The 17,210-nt window shown below is 59.1% G+C and overlaps 2 protein-coding genes and 1 long non-coding RNA gene across 4 annotated transcripts; 1 reads left to right on the plus strand and 2 right to left on the minus strand.

Annotated features, from left to right (window-relative positions):
• Nucleotides 1–346: 346 nt before the first annotated feature.
• On the plus strand, nt 347–1,013 carry LOC121045159 (uncharacterized). The gene is made up of 3 exons (XR_005797617.1): nt 347–426; nt 562–735; nt 894–1,013. It is a non-coding gene; the product is annotated as an uncharacterized LOC121045159 (long non-coding RNA).
• Nucleotides 1,014–3,361: 2,348 nt separating this feature from the next.
• PPY (pancreatic polypeptide) lies at nt 3,362–4,971 on the minus strand. The gene is made up of 4 exons (XM_040497733.1): nt 4,927–4,971; nt 3,960–4,150; nt 3,671–3,742; nt 3,362–3,513 (listed from the first exon to the last, which is right to left on the minus strand). The coding sequence occupies exons 2-4, from the start codon at nt 4,148–4,150 to the stop codon at nt 3,489–3,491; spliced, it is 288 nt and encodes a 95-aa protein (XP_040353667.1). The 5' UTR covers nt 4,927–4,971; the 3' UTR covers nt 3,362–3,488.
• Nucleotides 4,972–12,242: 7,271 nt separating this feature from the next.
• On the minus strand, nt 12,243–14,159 carry PYY (peptide YY). 2 transcript variants are annotated; one of them, XM_040497735.1, is made up of 5 exons: nt 13,933–14,159; nt 13,396–13,524; nt 12,865–13,052; nt 12,652–12,732; nt 12,243–12,491 (listed from the first exon to the last, which is right to left on the minus strand). In XM_040497735.1, the coding sequence occupies exons 3-5, from the start codon at nt 13,050–13,052 to the stop codon at nt 12,467–12,469; spliced, it is 294 nt and encodes a 97-aa protein (XP_040353669.1). In that variant the 5' UTR covers nt 13,396–13,524; nt 13,933–14,159; the 3' UTR covers nt 12,243–12,466. The 2 variants fall into 2 exon arrangements, with proteins under 2 accessions (XP_040353669.1, XP_040353668.1); XM_040497734.1 differs by having other exon boundaries at nt 13,396–14,159.
• Between the last annotated feature and the right edge of the window lie 3,051 nt (nt 14,160–17,210).

The raw sequence follows: 17,210 nt of genomic DNA on the forward strand, positions 1-17,210 counted from the left end.
GGTGCTTTGCGCGCGCAGACGCATCACTGCGGGTCCAGCTGCGCCCCTCTCGGTCGGGACACCTGGGCACCGGGATGTCCCTGACGGCCTCGCGCGCCTGTGTGCGTCCCAGAGACAGACGCGCCGCTGAGCGTGAGCGCCGGCGCGGGGCTCGCCCGCCCGGCCACGGGGCCCCCCGCGTGAGCGTCACGTGACACGCCCCTCCCCCGCGGCTCTGTCTGCGCCCTCCCCTCCCCGCCAGACGCTTTCTCTGCGCTGCGCGTGCGCACTGGTCCTGGTGTGCCTGGTGCCGCTGCTGCTGCTGCGGCCCCGGGGCGCCCTGGGCGAGGAACTTCGGCTGCCGCAGCCCCCCGGGCCCAGGGCGGCCGATTGGCTCTCCAACTTCGCCCACTTCAACAAGTACCTGGAGAAGCTCTTCAACAGCAGGTGGGCGGGGGGGGGGGGGGAGAGCGGGAGGGAGGACGGAGGGCGTGGGGGTGGGGGAGGAAACGGACGCCACCCGCACCCCCACCCACCGCTCCTGGCCTCCCCGTGATCTGTGCAAAGACGTGTGTTTCCCAGCGTGAAGTCTAAGGACCCCAAGAAATCGAAAAACGTTCAAAACCCCAAGAATGCCGCGAACACCACAAAAAGTCCACCAGCAAACACCGTGAAACCGCTACCAGAGAATACTAGGAAACCTCCCCAACAGAACACCGGGAAACCCTAACCACTGACCTCCTCCCAGGGCCCCAGGTAGGAGAGCCTGGGCAGGCTGGCACCGATCGATCGATCGATCCGGGAGCTGCAGAACTGGGGGCAGGTTGGGCTGGAGGGAGAGGAAGCCCCTGGGTGGGGGCGGGGATACCGGGGCCGCAGGGACTTCCTTCTCCAGGCCGGGCCTTGACCTCTAGATGCCTGGCTCAAGTCTCCTCGCCCGCCGAGCCGCTTTATATTCCGCGAGGAGCCTTAAGTCCTACCTGCCCACCTCCCCCACCCCCAGTGAGAACAATAAAGAGAAATCTTTCTACGGCTTTAGTGACTTCTGGGGGGTGACTTCTGGGGGCCATAGGCTGAAGGGGACCTGTCCTTCAAGGGGGAGAGGGGACCCTGAAGCGCCTACTGCGAGTGAAAAAGACTCCCCTGCGGTTCTTCCCCGCCTTCTCCCTGCAGCCCAGCCACCTGCCCTCACCTTACACACATGCACCATTAGAGGGGGCTCTAACTAGAGGGCGAGCAGAGGTGAGAGGAGCCCGTCCCAGCAACCTCAAAGGAGGGGCTTCAGCCATGGCCCCCCCCCCCCACACACACAGAAGCTTTGATGCTAGCCCAGATGTCCGTGTTGGCACAGGAACAAGCCGCAGTGCCTTTGCCTGCCCCTCAGAGTAAAGAATGTGTCCTGCGTTTCCTTGCAGGTCTGCCTCAGCCCCTCTGGCGATGAGCAGAGCAGAGGAAGAGGCAGGAGCCCAGCCTGGGGCCTGTCCCTGAGAAGCTGGGTGCCAGGGTGCCACTCTCCTCTGGGGGCTGGTGGCCATCAGAAGGCCTGGGCAGGGGCAGGGGCTGTCAGCAGCAGACGCACCTCTCCTGAGCCAATTCTCAACACACAAGTGTGTCCTGAGCAGGATCCTAATTCCTGCCCTGGGGAGGTGTCTACCTCTCTCCCTGTTCAGAGCCTATCCCCTTAGCTGCCAGAGAACATTCTGGGCCTTTGGCCTCTGTCATCCAAACTCAGACTTTGTTCTGCTGAAACCGGCCCCCTCCCATCCACCCACTTGGGTTTGAGAATCACCTTCAGCCATGCCTTTGCCTCATAGCTGCCACACACACACACACACACACACACACACACACACACACACACCCTATCCCATCCCACCTACTCAAGGTGTCCAAGAAGGGCAAGGGCTGGAGAAGGCCACTGGGGCCCACCGAGACTCGAGACTTATCCTCAGTGCAGGCCTCCTTGGGGCAGAATCCGGGTCCTCAGCCTTATGGAACCAGAGTGTGGAAGCCGAAGACTGGACTCCTGGGGGTGGCTGGAACTCTCGGCTAACCCAGCCTCCTCCCAGAAGGCCGACTCCCCCTGCGGCCTCCCCTCCTGCAGCTGCGTGAGCAGCTCCTACACCAGGATTTCACTACTTCTGAGGACAAGTTCTCTCTAAGTTTCTGGTCCTCCCAAGACGCTTCCTTCTCATCACGGAAAGCCTGCCCTCCAGAGCCCCATCCAGGAGCCACGCGGAGTTCACCGTCACCCTCTTCCAGAAGGTGCAGCTTCGCGTGTTTGAAACACGTTTCCTCTCTGCTCATCTTTCTACATGCTTCATGGATGCAGCTGGTTGGCCGGGAGCTGCAAACCAGTCTGCCCCTCAAAGGCTCCCATTTACTAAGCATTTACCTGGGTCGAGGACCACGCTAAGTGTTTTATGTGTTAGTTCACATCACGCTCACGACAACCCTGTCATCCTTCCCACTCTACAGATGAGGAATCTGAGGCTCAGAGAGGTTATAGCCCTGCCCCAAAGCACACAGACAGAAAGTGGCAGGTCCTGGAATCAGACCCAAGTTCATCTGATTCTATAGCCAATGCCGGAGCCCTGTATTACTAGCTTGCTGTCTGCGCAGGTCCTTGGATAAGCGGCTGAACCTCTCTGAGCCTCGGTTTCGTCCTCCATAGAGTGAAGCTAACAGTATCTCCCTCACAGCGTTGTTGAATGCGCCTGGCACACGGTAAGCTCCTTTTCCCAACAGTCTGCACATGACCCCATCTCCAGATCCTTCCCTGTCACAGTCCCCCTCCACCGGCCACGCTTCCGCCGGGCCCCGTGCCCCCTGATGAGCCGTGTTCCTATTGAACGTGCACAGTGACACATCTCTGACCTGTCCAGGGAAGGGTGGCTCTTAATGCCGCTGATGCAGCACCAGTCATGACTTAGCACCAGTCATTCCTCAGGGCTGGGCCGTTGCCCCTGCCCACCACCCCCACCCCGTGTCAAGGACACTTTAGTATAAATTAGTACTTCACCTATTGCCTGGGTGTAGGAAAGAATTGGTGGAGGAGAGGGTACGTTTAGGGGCAGGGCTGTCATCAGACTGTTGACCAGGAAAGTCTAAAGTGCTGAAATGGGAAAATTCAAGCCTCACTGACTTGCTGAATGGCCTTGAAGGAGTCCCCGCCTCCCCTGGGCCTGCCCCTCTGTGAAGTGGGGAGGAGGAGCTGAAGGGCTCTGAAGACCCCACAGACCTTCTGGATCGTTGACAGTACCCTCCTTTCCCCTCTTCGCCTCCCTCCCCTCCCCCTTTCTCTCCTGAGCACTCGGCCTGCTCCTCCCCCCCCCCCCCCCGGCCCCCCCCCAGGGGTCCACAGAGACACACAGAGAAGCCGTGACTTTGATTTGCTTTATTTAGTCTGCGGAGGAGCAGCGGGGAGCAAGCTTTGGCCATTGCCAAGGGCGCAGAGGGGAGAGCTGGGCTGGCACTGCCCTTGGAGCCAGAGGAAGCAGGCGGTGGCGTTACACGTCCATCGGGCTGAGCTCCCTGTGAGGAGAGGGCAGGACATGGCAGTGGGGGTGGACAGTCCTTACGCCCTCGCCCTCGAGACATCAGGCCAACTCTGGGCCTGTGTGCTCCCCTCCCCCCACCCCCATTACAGCCCCGGGGGATCTGGGCACACACAGCAGGGAAGCAAACCTACCTGGGGGCAGCTGCGTGGGGAGAGCCCCACTCCAAGATGTCCAGCGTTTCTCCTCTGTCTCTTTTCCCATACCTGGGGGGCGGGGGGGGGGAGGAGAGGCAGAGGGCGGGAAGACCTGTGCCCAGGGGCCAGCCCACCCGCCTCATGCCCACCCTTGGGCACCATCCCACCCAGGGCCCAGGGCTCCAGGCCCGGTCAGTAGACATGATCTGCTTTCCCAAGAGCATGGCTGGGCTTGTGGGCCAGGGCCGCGGGGACGGGGATTTCTCGCCCTCTCTCTCGCGCACACCTGGGCCTGGTCAGCATGTTGATGTATCTGCGGAGCTCGGCCGCATACTGGGCCATCTGCTCCGGCGTGGCATTGTCCCCCGGGTACACCGGCTCCAGCGGGGCCCCCCGGGCACCCAGCGGTGGCTGCAGCAACAGAGCCACACAGGCGGACAGGAGCAGCAGGGAGAGGCAGCGGCGGGCGACAGGCATCTGAGGAACCAGGAGCAGGCGGATAGAGGCAGAGCCGAGTCCACCTGCCCGACCCCTTGACCCATCACTCATTTGTCCAAGCCCGGGGACAAAGGGGCAGAGTGAAGGGCTATTCGGCCCCCACCACCCCACCTGCTAGACCCTGCCCCGGGGGAGCACGGACAGCCAGGTCACGACCTGCCCAGCAGCCGGAGCTCAGCCAGGCCCTCGGCACAGTCGAAAGTGTGGCAGAGAAGGTGGGGGACGTGGGGCAGGGGAGCCAGGACTCACGACATCCAGAACCTTGTGGCTCTGAGGAGGCAGACGCAGGGTGGGATGTAGGGGTGCTCCAGCTCACCGACCGAGTGGGAGCACACAGAATGAACTTGGGAACCCAAGGACCGAAATCCCCAGCCCGTGGGTCTGCCGCCCCCCTCCGCCGCCAGGGTTGACATCCAGGTACAGCTCCTGGAGAGGACGCTGTCGCCCGTGTCACCCTCAGCCGATAGGCACGGTTGCACGCTCAGACCCCGCCCCCCCCCCACCCGAGGTCATGGTCACGCACATTTGTGTGCGTGGCCACCACCCACTCCCCGCACACGTTTTCTGCCTTCTGGTCAGCAGACTGCTCTTCCAGGGTGGTAGATTCGTCCAGGTGTAGAGTCCACTCCAAGCAGGACCTCGGAACCCCCGACACCCACCCCTGCTCTGCAAGGCATCAAGTCTTTCCCCCATCCCAGGCCCGAGGCCCAAGGAGTCTGCAGAGGCTGGCCCTCACCCCGGCTGAGACCGCTTACCCTGAGTCCTGAGTGCGCACGCGCACGCCTGCCTCAAGCTGAAGGGTGCCCGGGCCCCTCAGCCGTACCCTTTTATAGTCCTCAGCCCCCCAGAGTCCCCGCCTCCTGTCAGCCTCTCTCACTCCCCTGCCCTCACCCCTCCTCCCACCGTCTCCCTGGTACCCACAACGCCAGGGCCGGGAGGGGGCCAGGGCAGTGTTGTGGGTGCCAGGCCAGCCGCATAACAGGTAAAAGTGAACCACGGTAAGTCTCCCGTGGGCCCCCGCCCAGGCACCATCACAGGCTTGGTTCCAGGAGGACGTGGGTTCTAGGACCTCAGGATGACTGAAAGGCTCTGGTCCTAGGCCTTGGGACAGCCCCTCAGGCCTCCTGGGGATTAACTGGGATCCTCAGATGAAATCCCTCGGGGGGGCCTAAGATTGAGGCTCTGGGTAGGAGACTCCAGGACCGAGTCTGGACTTCCTTTCCAGGAAGAACAAAGGGGGAACAACGCGGCTAACTGAGGTAACTAGACAGTGTGGGAAGGAGTGGGGACCCAGGCAGGGCGGAACCTTCTCCCCGCTGGTGTGTAGGGTGAACCTGAGAACCGATATGACTGGGGTTGGGGGAACTGGCGTGGGGGGATCGGGTGCCAGACCCATTTCCCAGAGCTCCTTTCCAAGCTACTGATGAAACCAGCATCATCTGCAAAGCCTTGAATTTTCCAGCGTGCTCCAAGCCCCATCAACTCACCTGAGTCCCTGCGACAACTCCTCCCACGGACTCAGAAACCAACTCAGAGATACTAAGTAACTAGCCTCAGGCTACGTAACTCGTCCTTGGCAAATCCAGAGTTTAACACAACGCCTGACTCCAAAATCTGGACTCCTTTTTCCTAAGCGGGGCTGTCAAAGTATCGTTATAATTGGCCACTTTTTGGCCAAGAAGTGTGAGGCTCACAGAGGTGAAGACACCTGCCCGAGACCACACAGCTGCGTAAGACTCAAGTTCTGGCTTAGAATCCCCACCCCACGATCCCAGCTGTGCCGCCTCACCTGCACCCCCCAGGAGCCGCTGGGTCTGCCCTACCAAGCACCCCTCCCTCAACCCCAGCCCCCTCCCCAGCTCAGGCCCAGGAGCAGTAACTGGCTGGTTACCGGGACGTCCACATCCTGGCTCTGCCGTTGGCTTGGTGTGAGCCTGGGCAAGAGTCCTTTTTCCGCCTGAGTTTTGATTTTCTGCAAGACAGTGAGGATAAAAAAGCAAATCTCAGTAAATGTCAGTGTTCTGCCTTGTTTCTCTCAATTCTTTTGTTTGTTTATTTTTAAGTTTTTATTTATTCCGAGAGGGAGAGCGAGCGCGCTAGCGAGCTAGTGGGGGAGGGGCAGAGAGAGAGAATCCCAAGTAGGCTCCACACTGGCAGCGCGGAGCCCCAAGCGGGGCTCGAATTCACCAACCACCCTGGGATCATGACCCGAGCTGAAACCAAGAGTCTGACGCTTAACTGACCGAGCCACCCAGGCGCCCCTTGTTTTTCTCATTTCTGATTTCTGGTAACAAGAAGAACAATAATGCTTCACCGGACGACAGCTTACATCCCAAAAGCAAATTGGGAGGTGCGTCTGTTTGGGCAAGCCCTGGCCCTGGGGCCCACTTTGCAAAACGAGGGTGGCGAGGCGGCAGAGGCTGCATTGTGCCACCAGGGGGCGCCAGGCTCCAACCCTAGTTCGGAGGGCCTGGCCTCCCGCCAGATCACAGCCTGGTGGGACCTGTTTGCCATTACCCCCGTCAGGACGGAGCCCCCTTCGGACAGAGGGTAGATCTGGGGATTGACCTGAGTGCCAGAGCCATGTAGAGCTGTGTCTTGTGCCTACGAAATGACGTGTATTCCACCATGTCAACCGAACCTATAGCTTTCATTTTTCTCCTTTGCGAACAACAGATTTCCCCTTCTGGGTCCTCTCCGGGGTGTTGGGGCAAAGAGAAAGAGGCTGTGGATGTGCTTTCTGAGCTGTATGGCCACTTCCAGAACTGAGCTACGCTTCTCACTCGTCTTCATAGGCCCAAAGGCTGCTGTGGAGCCCTGCTTAGAGGAGGCCCCGAGTACTTCCCGGCAGGCAGACTGAAGGAAGATGAAAACCCCCCTCTCCGCCTGCCCACCCCCATGCCCTCTAGGACGGGGAGGATGGCCACTGGGCAGCGTTGGGGGTGGGGTGAGGGCTCGGCTGAAACTAGGCGAGGAACACCCCAGGAACACGTGGGGTCCCAGGGTGAGCCCGAGGGCGCTGTCGCAAGCGGGATGGGGGGGGGTCCCCACATAGGCGACAGTACTGCAAGGCCAGGAATTTGACAAGCCTCGCATCCTCCATGACCACCTGTCCCAAGGCTGCCTCTAAAGCGGCCTGGCCCAGCTCTTAGGCCAATGCCTCTTTCCCGCACTGGGTGGTCGCAGCAAAGGTGCGGAAAGGCGGCTGCCCCCAGATGCCAGGAACCCAGGGGGTCCCCTTTTCCCTGGAGAAACCCTTAGGCTGAAGATAGCTGTCACACACACACACGCACACGCCTTGAGCCCACTTCCCACGCCCTCGAAATCAACTCAGGCCCGAGTAGGGGCTCAGGTCACCCATGTGGAGCTTGGACTCTGCCCCCCATTTTTCTCCCCCCGGGAGACTCCAACTGCACCCAGGGCTCTGCCGCACAGAATTCAGTACTTTCCCCTCCCTGCCCACAGCACCTGCAAATATAAATCCTATCCTCGTCAGCCTAGATTTTTCCAAAAGCGGGGGCTGGATGGGGAAGGAAGGGGATTTTCCCTTGGGGTTGGAAGGGAGAGTTGTCACAGCAGTTTGGAGAAGCGTTAGAAGTGGAGGAGAAGAGTGAAGGATAACAGAGGGTGTTAATAAGCCTGTGCCAGGCTGTGCCCAGCTGACCTGGGCTGTAGTTACTCCTCACGAGCTCCACCACCCACCAGCTGTGTGACCTTTGGCAAAGTACATAACCTCTCTGAGTCCCCTTAAAGTAGCGAACTGTCACTATTATCGTTCAAGGTGTAAGTCTCCCCGAATGACCGGTGAAGAAATGTGTGCAGGGAAATGAGATGACGAGGCCGAGGTCACACGGCTGCTAATGGCAGACGGGACGCGAATCCAGATCTTTCGTCTCTGAGGCCCCTGCACCAGCTATGGGCTCCCTGCCGTTGAAGGAGTCGTGGGGGAGAGCCCCGTGTGACAGCTCAGATTCAGACTCTCAGGATTCCCACCTGCTTGATGAAGAGATGGACCCAGATGATTTCCAGACGGTGTTCAAAGGAGATCGTGTTTGTAACAGATAACACGAGTTGCCCCAATACTCACTCTCTCCTCTTTCCATCACAGAAGAGCTTGGGGGCGTTGGTGGTATAGTGACCAGGACAGCTGCCTTCCATAAAAGAGCCTGAGGGGCGCCTGGGTGGCTCAGTGGGTTGAGCGCCTGACTTCCGCTCAGGTCGTGATCTCACGAGTTGGTGAGTTCAAGCCCCACATCAGGCCTTGCCCTGAAGGGGTAGAGCCCGCTTCGGATTCTCTGCATCCCCGCCCCCCGCCCCTAAAATAAACGCTAAAAACAAAAAAAAAAATTTTAATAAAGATAATAATAAAAGAGCTTGAGCTGGGCACAGGGCCACCCAGCTGAAGACCTCTCCTGGGGTGCTCTCCCGGTGAAGTGGGGTCACGTGACTAAGTGTTAACCAATGAGACGCGCGTTTACGTGTCTCGTGCTGCTCTGTTTCTAGGAGTGCGCGTGGGGTCCCAAGGCAGATTGTAGCAAAAATGACCACAGAAATACCTCCTATCCCGTGTGTAGTTCTACAATGGGGTCCGTGTCCCCTCTTCTCGAATGCGGGCGGGCCTGTGACCGCTTTGACCAACAGAGTTGGAAAGGTGATATGTGGCTTGTGAGGCCAGGTCATAAAAGACAGTCGTTTATGGGTTGAATGGTGTCCCCACCCCCAAATTCGTGTGTCAAAATCCTAACTCCCGGTACTTCAGGATGCAACCTTATTTGGAAATAGGGTCATTGCAGATGTGACTAATTAAGGTGAGGTCAGACCGGAGCAGGGTGGACCCCTATTCTGTTATGACTGCTGTGTTGTTGTTTTCTTCTAAATTTTTTTTTAACATTTATTTATTTTTGAGAGACAGAGAAACAGAGTGTGAGCAGGGGAGGGGCCGGGAGAGAGGGAGACAGAGAATCCGAAGCAGGCTCCAGGCTCTGAGCTGTCAGCACAGAGCCCGATGCGGGGCTCGAACCCACGTACCGTGAGATCGTGACCTGAGCCAAAGTCAGATGCCCCACCAACTAAGCCACCGAGGCACCCCAGCTGCTGTGTTTAAATAAAAGGGTGATTTGGACACAGAAACAGATGTGCAGAGAGGGAAGACGAGGTGGAGAAATAGAGAAACTGTCTACAAGCCACAGAGAGAGGCCTGGAACAGACCCTTCCCTCACAGCCCTGCCAAAGCCTTGGTTCCAGACTTCCCAGCTCCAGAACTGCTGGGAAACCACCCGGTTTGTGGTCTTTTGTCACAGCAGCCCCAGGAATCCCCAGTCACTGGATCCTCCTGGATCCTCCTGGAGCACTCACCCTGGGGGAGCCAGCTACCGTGTAGGTCCCACTCCCCCGTCAATATCGTGCAGGTGCGGGGTCAGCAGACCCAGCCGAGCCCCCAGCCAGCAGCCAGCAGTGGCCACGCGAGGAAGCCTTCTTGGGCATCAGCCACAGGGGTGCCCTCAACCGACCGCAGCCCCAGCCAGCCTCTGACTGTCATTGCGTGAAACATTCCAAGTGGCGGGTGCCGAGCGGAGCCCTTTCCAAGCCTGGCCCACAAAAGCATGAGTGAAAGGAAAGGGTGTTTGAGACTGCTAAGTCTGAGGGTCACTGTGACACAGCAGAGTGACAGCACGCCTGCACTTTCCCTTTCCCTCCATTCCCACTGACTGGAACACAGAGGGGGTGAGGGGCCATCTTCAGTCATGTAGAGGAGGGCATTGGGATGCCACAAAATAGGACCCTGGGCTTCGGGATGTCCTCGGGGAAGGGAGCTGCTGACTCCCCAGATGCCACTTAAATTTTATATAAAAGAGAAAGAAACTTCTGGGGCGCCCGGGTGGCTCAGTTAGTTAAGCGGCCAACTTCAGCTCAGGTCATGATCTCACGGTTCGTGAGTTCGAGCCCCGCGTCGGGCTCTGGGCTAACAGCTCGGAGCCTGGAGCCTGCGTCGGATTCTGTGTCTCCCTCTCTCTCTGCCCACCCCCCGCCCCTGTTCATACTTTCTCTCTCTCTCTCTCTCTCTCTCTCTCTCTCTTTCAAAAATTAATAAAACAGTAAAAATTAAAAAAAAAAAAAAAAGAGGAAAGAAATTTCTGTCTTGTTCAAGCCACTGCTGATTCTCCCTCTATTTAAAAAGCCAAATCAATATTCTAGCAATACAGTGTGCGTAAGACAAATAGCTCGGTGCTAGAGCACGTAAGTGCTTCTCTCAGAAGGTAGCTATTATTGTCACCATTCATATCACATCTAAGGCCCCTCCGGCTGCCACATGGGTGGGGTCTGGTTAATCCACCGGTTCAATACTCCAAGGGAACAGGTGCACCCCTGTCACTGGCGGTCAACCAGACATGTCAAACTGAAACGGTCTGTGGTCGCACATAATTCACAGCAGGGGTCTCTTCCCTCAGCCTCAAACTGACCGCCAGGCAGGCCGCCAGCCAGGCGACCATGGACACCGACGCAGGCGCGCACCGTCCCGCTCCTCTGACAACACAGAATGAACCAAAGCTCCTGGCAGCCATTCTGTGTTCCCACCCCTCCTCTCCTGGTGCGGAGGGAGTGGGATGGGAGGAGGGAAGAGGGGGGCAAAATGACACGGGAAGCGGCTAGCGGCTAGTGACAGGGCAGTAGGGAGACGGAACCAGAGACGCTAACTCTACCCCCGAGAAATCAGGAGAGGCTTCTGGGAGGAGGTGAATACTACCCGGAAGCTGATTTCCAGACCTTTCCCTGCAGGCAGGAGAGTGGCCTGGACAAAGGCTTGGAGCATCTGAGTCCGCATCGCTTGCGATGTGCACCAGGCCCCGGGCCTGCCTTCACTTCACCCTTCCGGCTCCACTCGAGGCAGCAGCACAGAAGAGGAGAGAGTCAGAGCCCTGGCCCCCTAGGATCTTCTCTCCTCCCATAGCCACCTACGTGCAAATAGTCCTGCGAGACCCCTACCTGCGAAGTGACGCACGCAGCCTTCCCGACCTTCTGACCCTCACTGGGTCTGGGGTTTGGGCTTCAATCCAATGCTCCGCCACACCCCCACCCCCAGCTCCCTGCCTTGGGCTTGTCCGTGTCCTGCTGCCCCAGAGGCCCAGGTGAGAACCCACAGATGGAGGAGGCTGTGTTTGAGCGGGCAGACATAGGCCTGTCCTTCAGGGGTTCCTCAGACTTAGCAGGGAGACCGGGCACAGCAACATGGACAGAACAGAGCAGCGGCCATGAGAGCTGGGCTGCCTCAGAGGGAAGTGTGCAGATCAGGGACAATCAGGAAGGCTTCCTGGACGAAAGGGGCTGGGAAGGAAGGGTATCAGGGAAGATCAGCCTGCAGGCAAGGTCTGGGATTCTTCTGTCATCCGTACGTACAGAGTGGTCAGGGACTTGGGTCAGACTCCAGTTCAGACGTCCCAAGCGCCTTCAGCCTTCAGTGTCCAGTCTAGAGAAGGGCGGGGTGGGGGGCAGCACGGGAGGGTGTCCCCATAGCCTTGTCACTAGGAAAGCACAGTTAGTGACTTAGCCATGGAGTGGGAATTCAGTAACGTGGGGGAGGGCACTGCTAAGGGAAGGGCACCCTCCACACTCCCACTGCCCCTCGTGCCCAGGGAATGGGAGATGTGAGAAGTGACCCCTCCCCCTAGCACACATACACCCACCTCAACCCCGCCCCCTGCCCCATGACTTCCTCCACAGTCCCATCTTGGATCCCATCTCTGCTCCCAGCCACTCTCCTAGGCTGCCTTGCCGGCTCCCTTCCACCCCAGCCCCCCATCCTGTCCCAGCTCTCCTTCCGGCTCCTCCCTGCCCCTTGTCAGGAACTTTCATCCTGCCCCACTTCCAACCCAACAGGAGAGCGCCACCGAGGCCCCTTGCTTGGGCCACAGTATCTTCTCTTAGCTCAGAGCCCAGGGGAGCTCCCAGCCCTGTCCTGGGAAGTCTTTTGTCTGGGGCGCCCAGTCTTCTCCGATCCTTCCACCCTCCCCTCCCCCCCACCCCGGATGCCACCTCCACGAAGGAGAAGGGAAAGGAAATACGCACACATCCGTTTCAGTGAAATTTGCTCTTTATTTGGGGACCAGGGAAAGACCACACACAGCCCTCCAGCCCAGGGGCCGGGGGCACGGAGAAATGGGATGAAGACCCCATCCAGCACCCCCACCCCCTCCCAGGCACAGTAGGCAGCGAGAGGAACCCAGGTTCCGGGGTCAGGAGCACACATGCAAACGAGGTCGGTGCAGTCGGCGCGTCTCCCAGGAGGCTTTGGGGTCGTCACCACATGTACGCGCCTTCTGGCCTGTAGGACCGAAAGGAAAGGAATCGCCCAGAGCCGGCCTCGGATCCAGGCGTGAGAACGCCAGGTGGTGGGGCCAGGGTGGGGGCTCCGTGGGGCCGCACATCCCAGACCGAGCACTAGGGGACAAGACGGGTGGCCGGGGGGGGGGGGGCGCTTTTACCGTGACTTGACCTGGCGGTCCTCGCCGTCGGGGAAGAGCAGTTTCGAGAGGACCGCTTCCGGGCTGTCTCGTTTCCCGTACCTGGGGGCGGGGGTCGGAGGGGGCGGGGTCAGGCGCGGGCACGCCCCCGGGCGGAGGGGGAGGCGGAGGGGGAGGCGGGGGCGGGGGCGGGAGCCCCAGGGACCCGGCTCCGAGGCCGGCGCACGCGCTCACCGCTGCCGAGTGACCAGGTTGAGGTAGTGGCGCAGCGACGCGTAGTAGCGGCTCAGCTCTTCCGGCGACGCGTCTTCGCCGGGAGCCTCGGGTTTGGCGGGGTAGGCGTGGACCAGCGCCCCCAGGCAGGCGAGCAGGGCCAGCAGCACTGTGGCCACGGCGGGCCACGGCCGGCGCACGGTCACCATCTGGAGAGGGGGCAGTGGGTCGTGGGCCATCCCCCGCCTCGACACCCGACGGCGGGAGGCGGCCTGCCGTCGGGGCCCACGTTTCCCGGCCTGTGCAGGACCGCCAACGGACCGAGGCTCAGCTGCTGGCTCGCCGTGTGTTCTGCGGCACTGCCCCGTCTGTGCCTCAGTTTCCCTGTCAGGGAGGCATAAGCCCTGCCGGCCTCCCCAACCCCCGCCCGTGCTAGAGATAAAGGGCTATGCTGGCCACTCAGCCCCAGTTTCCACCATCCCAGGCTCAGTTTCCCCACAAAATAGCCCGGGTTCCCCGGCAACAGGCCATTCCTGGTCCCGGGCCACTCACGGCGACAGTTCTGGAAGCGGAGATGAGCAGGTGGAAGGCGAGAGGAGTCCCAAGGGCTGGACTGCTGCAGGTCGGGCTGTGGCCTCCTCCTCTGCTCAGCGCTTTCCCTGCGGGGCTTATATCCCCGGCCTGGGAAGGGAGGGGGAGTCCGAGGAGGGGGGGGGAGCTCGAGGCGTGGGGAAGGCCCTTCCTCCTCCTTGCCTCCACCCCTGCCAGACCGCTGAGCTTCCACCCAGACAGTGCGTGATGTCTCCACCTTGTAGGAGATGAGGGGGCAGGCGCCAGGCTCAAACTCAGACTCTGGACAGAGCCTGAGCCCCATCTTCACCCCACAGCCCCCCAACAGCAGGTGTAGCCTCCTGAGGAGGTGAAGCGTTTGTATCTAGACTCCTGGGGCAGCCCCTAAGGCCAGGGATGAGATTGTATCTTCCCTAGCCTGCCCATGGGTGGGAATAAGGGACACAGACCGGACCCTTGACCTCCAGCCAGTGGGACCTGTGACCATTCCGTGGAAAAGGCAACCTCGCTCAGCAATACTTTGGAGAGGGGCTGAGGAGTGGCAGGATCTGTGGGGAAAGCCTCTTTCTACTGGAGGTGGGGTAGGAGCCATGACCATGACTCTTGACCTTTATGATCCTGGAGGAGAGGCCTCTCTGGACACCCCACCGTGTCCCTTCTCTGGGAAAGAGTTGGGAAGAGTTGAGAGGAGGCAGAGGCCAGTCCTCCCCCAGAAGCAGCTGAGTCTGACACCTGCACATCCAGCCTGACACACACAGACCCCACCCCCACCCCGGCCCGAGCAGGCCTGGCACAGAGATCCCCTCCAAAGCACCATCCAGGTGTTATCCAGGCTCTGCTGTCTTCTCAGGTTGAGTGATGCCCATGCACGTGCCACTCTCCCCAGCCCGTTGCCGTCTCCACCGGGGTCTGAGGCCGAGATCCTCACCCAGGGCCTTTGAAAGAAAGAGGAAGGGCCCACTGTTTATCAGGCACCTACTGTGCACTGCGCAGAACAGGCTTTCAGCGCGACGACACAATGAGCTGAGTTTATCCCCGTTTTTACAGATGAGGAAACTGAAGCTCTGAGAGAGGAGGGAACCCAGGATGCAAACAAGAGGAAAGGGCTGGGGCAGGGCCCTCTCGGCCGAGGGGCGGAAAGGCTCACTACCCGGAATGATCAACCACAGGGCTCAGAAGGTGGGCATGGGGGAAGGGGAGGGGAGGCTAATTTGGGGGCCTGCTCCCCTTTCGGAGAGGCCAGCCGCATCGGACCTACCTGCCCCCATTGGAAAAAGGGGGTTGTTGGGGAGTCTCTCCATAAAGCCCTTTCCAGGTCTCCCCTCCCCCATCTGGCCAGAGCCCCCAGTGCTTCCCTCTGTCCCATCGGACCCTGAGGGCAGGAGGGGCCATCTTGGTTGTGGGCCAGCCCCTCCGCCCTCTAGGACAGATGGCCGTGGGTGTTATTTTTAGAGCTCTCTCAAGGTGGAGAGTCTAAGGCTCCCTCAATCATCTTTTTACAGGTTCAATCACCTGCACTCTCCGGAAATGGCTCCTTATCAACTAGTCAGGCCCCATGGGCCCCCCGCACACCCTAAGAAAGGCCAGGGCAGCACGCTGAGTGTGGAGGCGGAAGAGGGCATAGACCTTATACTCAGAGGGAGGAGAAAAATCATTCACCCCAAGGGCAGGTCTTGGCCCTGTTCTCCAGGAACCCCAGTCTCAGAGGAGAATCATAGCCATACCCTTGGGGATCCCCAGTCCGAGGGGAGGGGAGCAGCAGTATCACTGGGGAGCCCCAGACCAAGGGAGGAGGCACTCCACGATCCACGTAGAGCCCCAGTCTGGAGAGTTCCCAGGACACAGGGACAGGGAGGAAAACAGAGGGATAAGCCTGTGTCCAGTTGGGGGAGCGGACAGCAAAAATAAAAGAACACTCTTCCAGATGGCCATGGAAAGAAAGAGGCAGGTGCTCACCCTTGGGATGGAAAGGACAGCCAGGGGGGCTGGTTACGGCAGCTGTAACCCAGGGGTCAGAGCCTGGACAAGACCCTACGGGCTAAAGGGGACAAGGATATCTGAGAGTATGGGGGTTGGGGACACAGCGGCACCAGCTGGGGTGGTGACAGGGGGTTTCTAGTGTCCTGATGCCAGGCAGAGAGAGATGATAGGGATTGTGAAATGCCCAAAGGGAGATGGTGGCCTTCCTGGAACCTTCTCATGCCTTCGGGAATATGGAGTCTGAGAATAGGTGGGAGCGGAGGGGAAACGGAGGAGCCAGAGGGCACTGGGGAAGGCCCGGATTCAGGGCACCACCCCTAAAGAAGTCGCTTCCCTCTTTACGTTTAGAGTGAAAGAGAGAGGGACCTGAGAAGGTCCCTCAGGGCAGACCGGGAGCCAGCCTCCCACACCACACAAACCTCCCTCCGTCTCGCCCCGCCCTCTGATTCCACTTCCCAATTACAGGGCAAGCCGATTGGTTCATTAATCACCACCTCCTCATTGAAGAGTTTATTAACTTGTTCATTAGTGGGGAGGGTGTCTCAGCCCTCGATCAATGGGCTCAGTTACCCCCCCACCCACACACCCGCCACCATCATTGACCCATGACTCAGTTGCTATTAGACATGTCTGGGAGGTGGGGGGACTGATATTCATAAAAGGAGAAACTACAAAATAATGGTTATTGTAGACTTGCGGCCAGCTCTGCCTCCAACCTGTCCTCAAAGGGTAGTGGGGGCAGAACCACTGGGGTTGCCTTGATCCCCGTTCCCAGAATACCTAGCAAGGCCACTCCAGGGATCAGGGAGGCCAGGAACTTGGACCCCAGCTGAGCAGTCCCCTTACCCAGTGGGCTCAAGGGTCACTCATCAAGATAAGATGACCCGTGCCATGCATCCCCAGAGGCTTAGCATTCTGTACCCCACCGCACCACGCACCCACTGTCCCCCACTTTCCCCCACACAAAGGCTCTCTGTGATATACCACATCCTGGGCAGTGCTAGACCACTGCCTTCCACCCTCACCAAGACCTCAGGCCCAAGGTCCTAGGGACAGCAAGTTGCCATGCAGTAAGAGAGAGTCAATCCTCATTCAACAAGCCCTTATTAAGCCCCTCCTCAGTGGCAGGCACCATGACGAGCACAGAGGACAGAGCAGTGAACCAAAAGGCAAAATCCTTGCCCTAATGGAACTTACATTCTAGAGGCGGGAAATACAAAATCAGTAAATAGACAAGAAAGCGTGGAGCAGGTCTGATTATGAGAGGTGCTATAGGAAAAAGTCAGGGTAAGGGGGATAAAGAGTCCTGGGGTGTACAGGGCTTACTTTATGTTGGGGGGTTAGAGAAGGCCTCACCTATAAGATGGCATTTGAAGGAATGCCTACCTTCTTTCTACCTTGGGAAGAATGTTCCAGGTGGGGGAAAGAGCAAGTGCAAAGGCCCTGAGGTAGGAGTGTTCTTGGCAGTTTGAGGAGGGCAAGGAGGCCCATGTGGCTGGAGTGCAGTGAGCAGTGGGGCTGTGAGAAGGAGAGATCAGGGACGCAGGAGGGGACTGGATTATGTAGGGCCTTGTTGCCTGCTATGAGGACTCTGGCTTTTGTTCAGAATGACATGAGAGCTTCAGTGCAAGGAGTGACATGGTGCGACTTAGGTGCTTTTTTTTTTTTTTAAGATTTTATTTTACCTTTTAAGTAATCTCTGCACCCAATGTGGGGCTCCGACCCACAACCCTGAGACCAAGAGCCACACACTCCACCCACTGAGCCAGCCAGGCACCCCCTGACTTGGGTTTTGAAGGAAGCATCCTGGCTGCTGT

Source organism: Herpailurus yagouaroundi, unplaced genomic scaffold (assembly GCF_014898765.1).
Source record: "Herpailurus yagouaroundi ecotype Mexico unplaced genomic scaffold, PumYag 189, whole genome shotgun sequence".
Taxonomy (NCBI): Eukaryota; Metazoa; Chordata; class Mammalia; order Carnivora; family Felidae; genus Herpailurus; species Herpailurus yagouaroundi.

What these genes read in the sequence shown, in the direction of transcription:
- PPY (XM_040497733.1), bottom strand. Translation starts at nt 4,150, where the DNA reads ATGCCTGTCGCCCGCCGCTGCCTCTCCCTGCTGCTCCTGTCCGCCTGT. An exon ending in AACATGCTGACCAGGCCCAG is followed by an intron (nt 3,743 to 3,959) that starts GTGTGCGCGAGA and finishes CCCGCCCCCCAG; the next exon opens with GTATGGGAAAAGAGACAGAG. An exon ending in CCCCACGCAGCTGCCCCCAG is followed by an intron (nt 3,514 to 3,670) that starts GTAGGTTTGCTT and finishes CTCTCCTCACAG; the next exon opens with GGAGCTCAGCCCGATGGACG.
- PYY (XM_040497735.1), bottom strand. Translation starts at nt 13,052, where the DNA reads ATGGTGACCGTGCGCCGGCCGTGGCCCGCCGTGGCCACAGTGCTGCTG. An exon ending in AACCTGGTCACTCGGCAGCG is followed by an intron (nt 12,733 to 12,864) that starts GTGAGCGCGTGC and finishes CCCCGCCCCCAG; the next exon opens with GTACGGGAAACGAGACAGCC. An exon ending in GACCGCCAGGTCAAGTCACG is followed by an intron (nt 12,492 to 12,651) that starts GTAAAAGCGCCC and finishes TCGGTCCTACAG; the next exon opens with GCCAGAAGGCGCGTACATGT.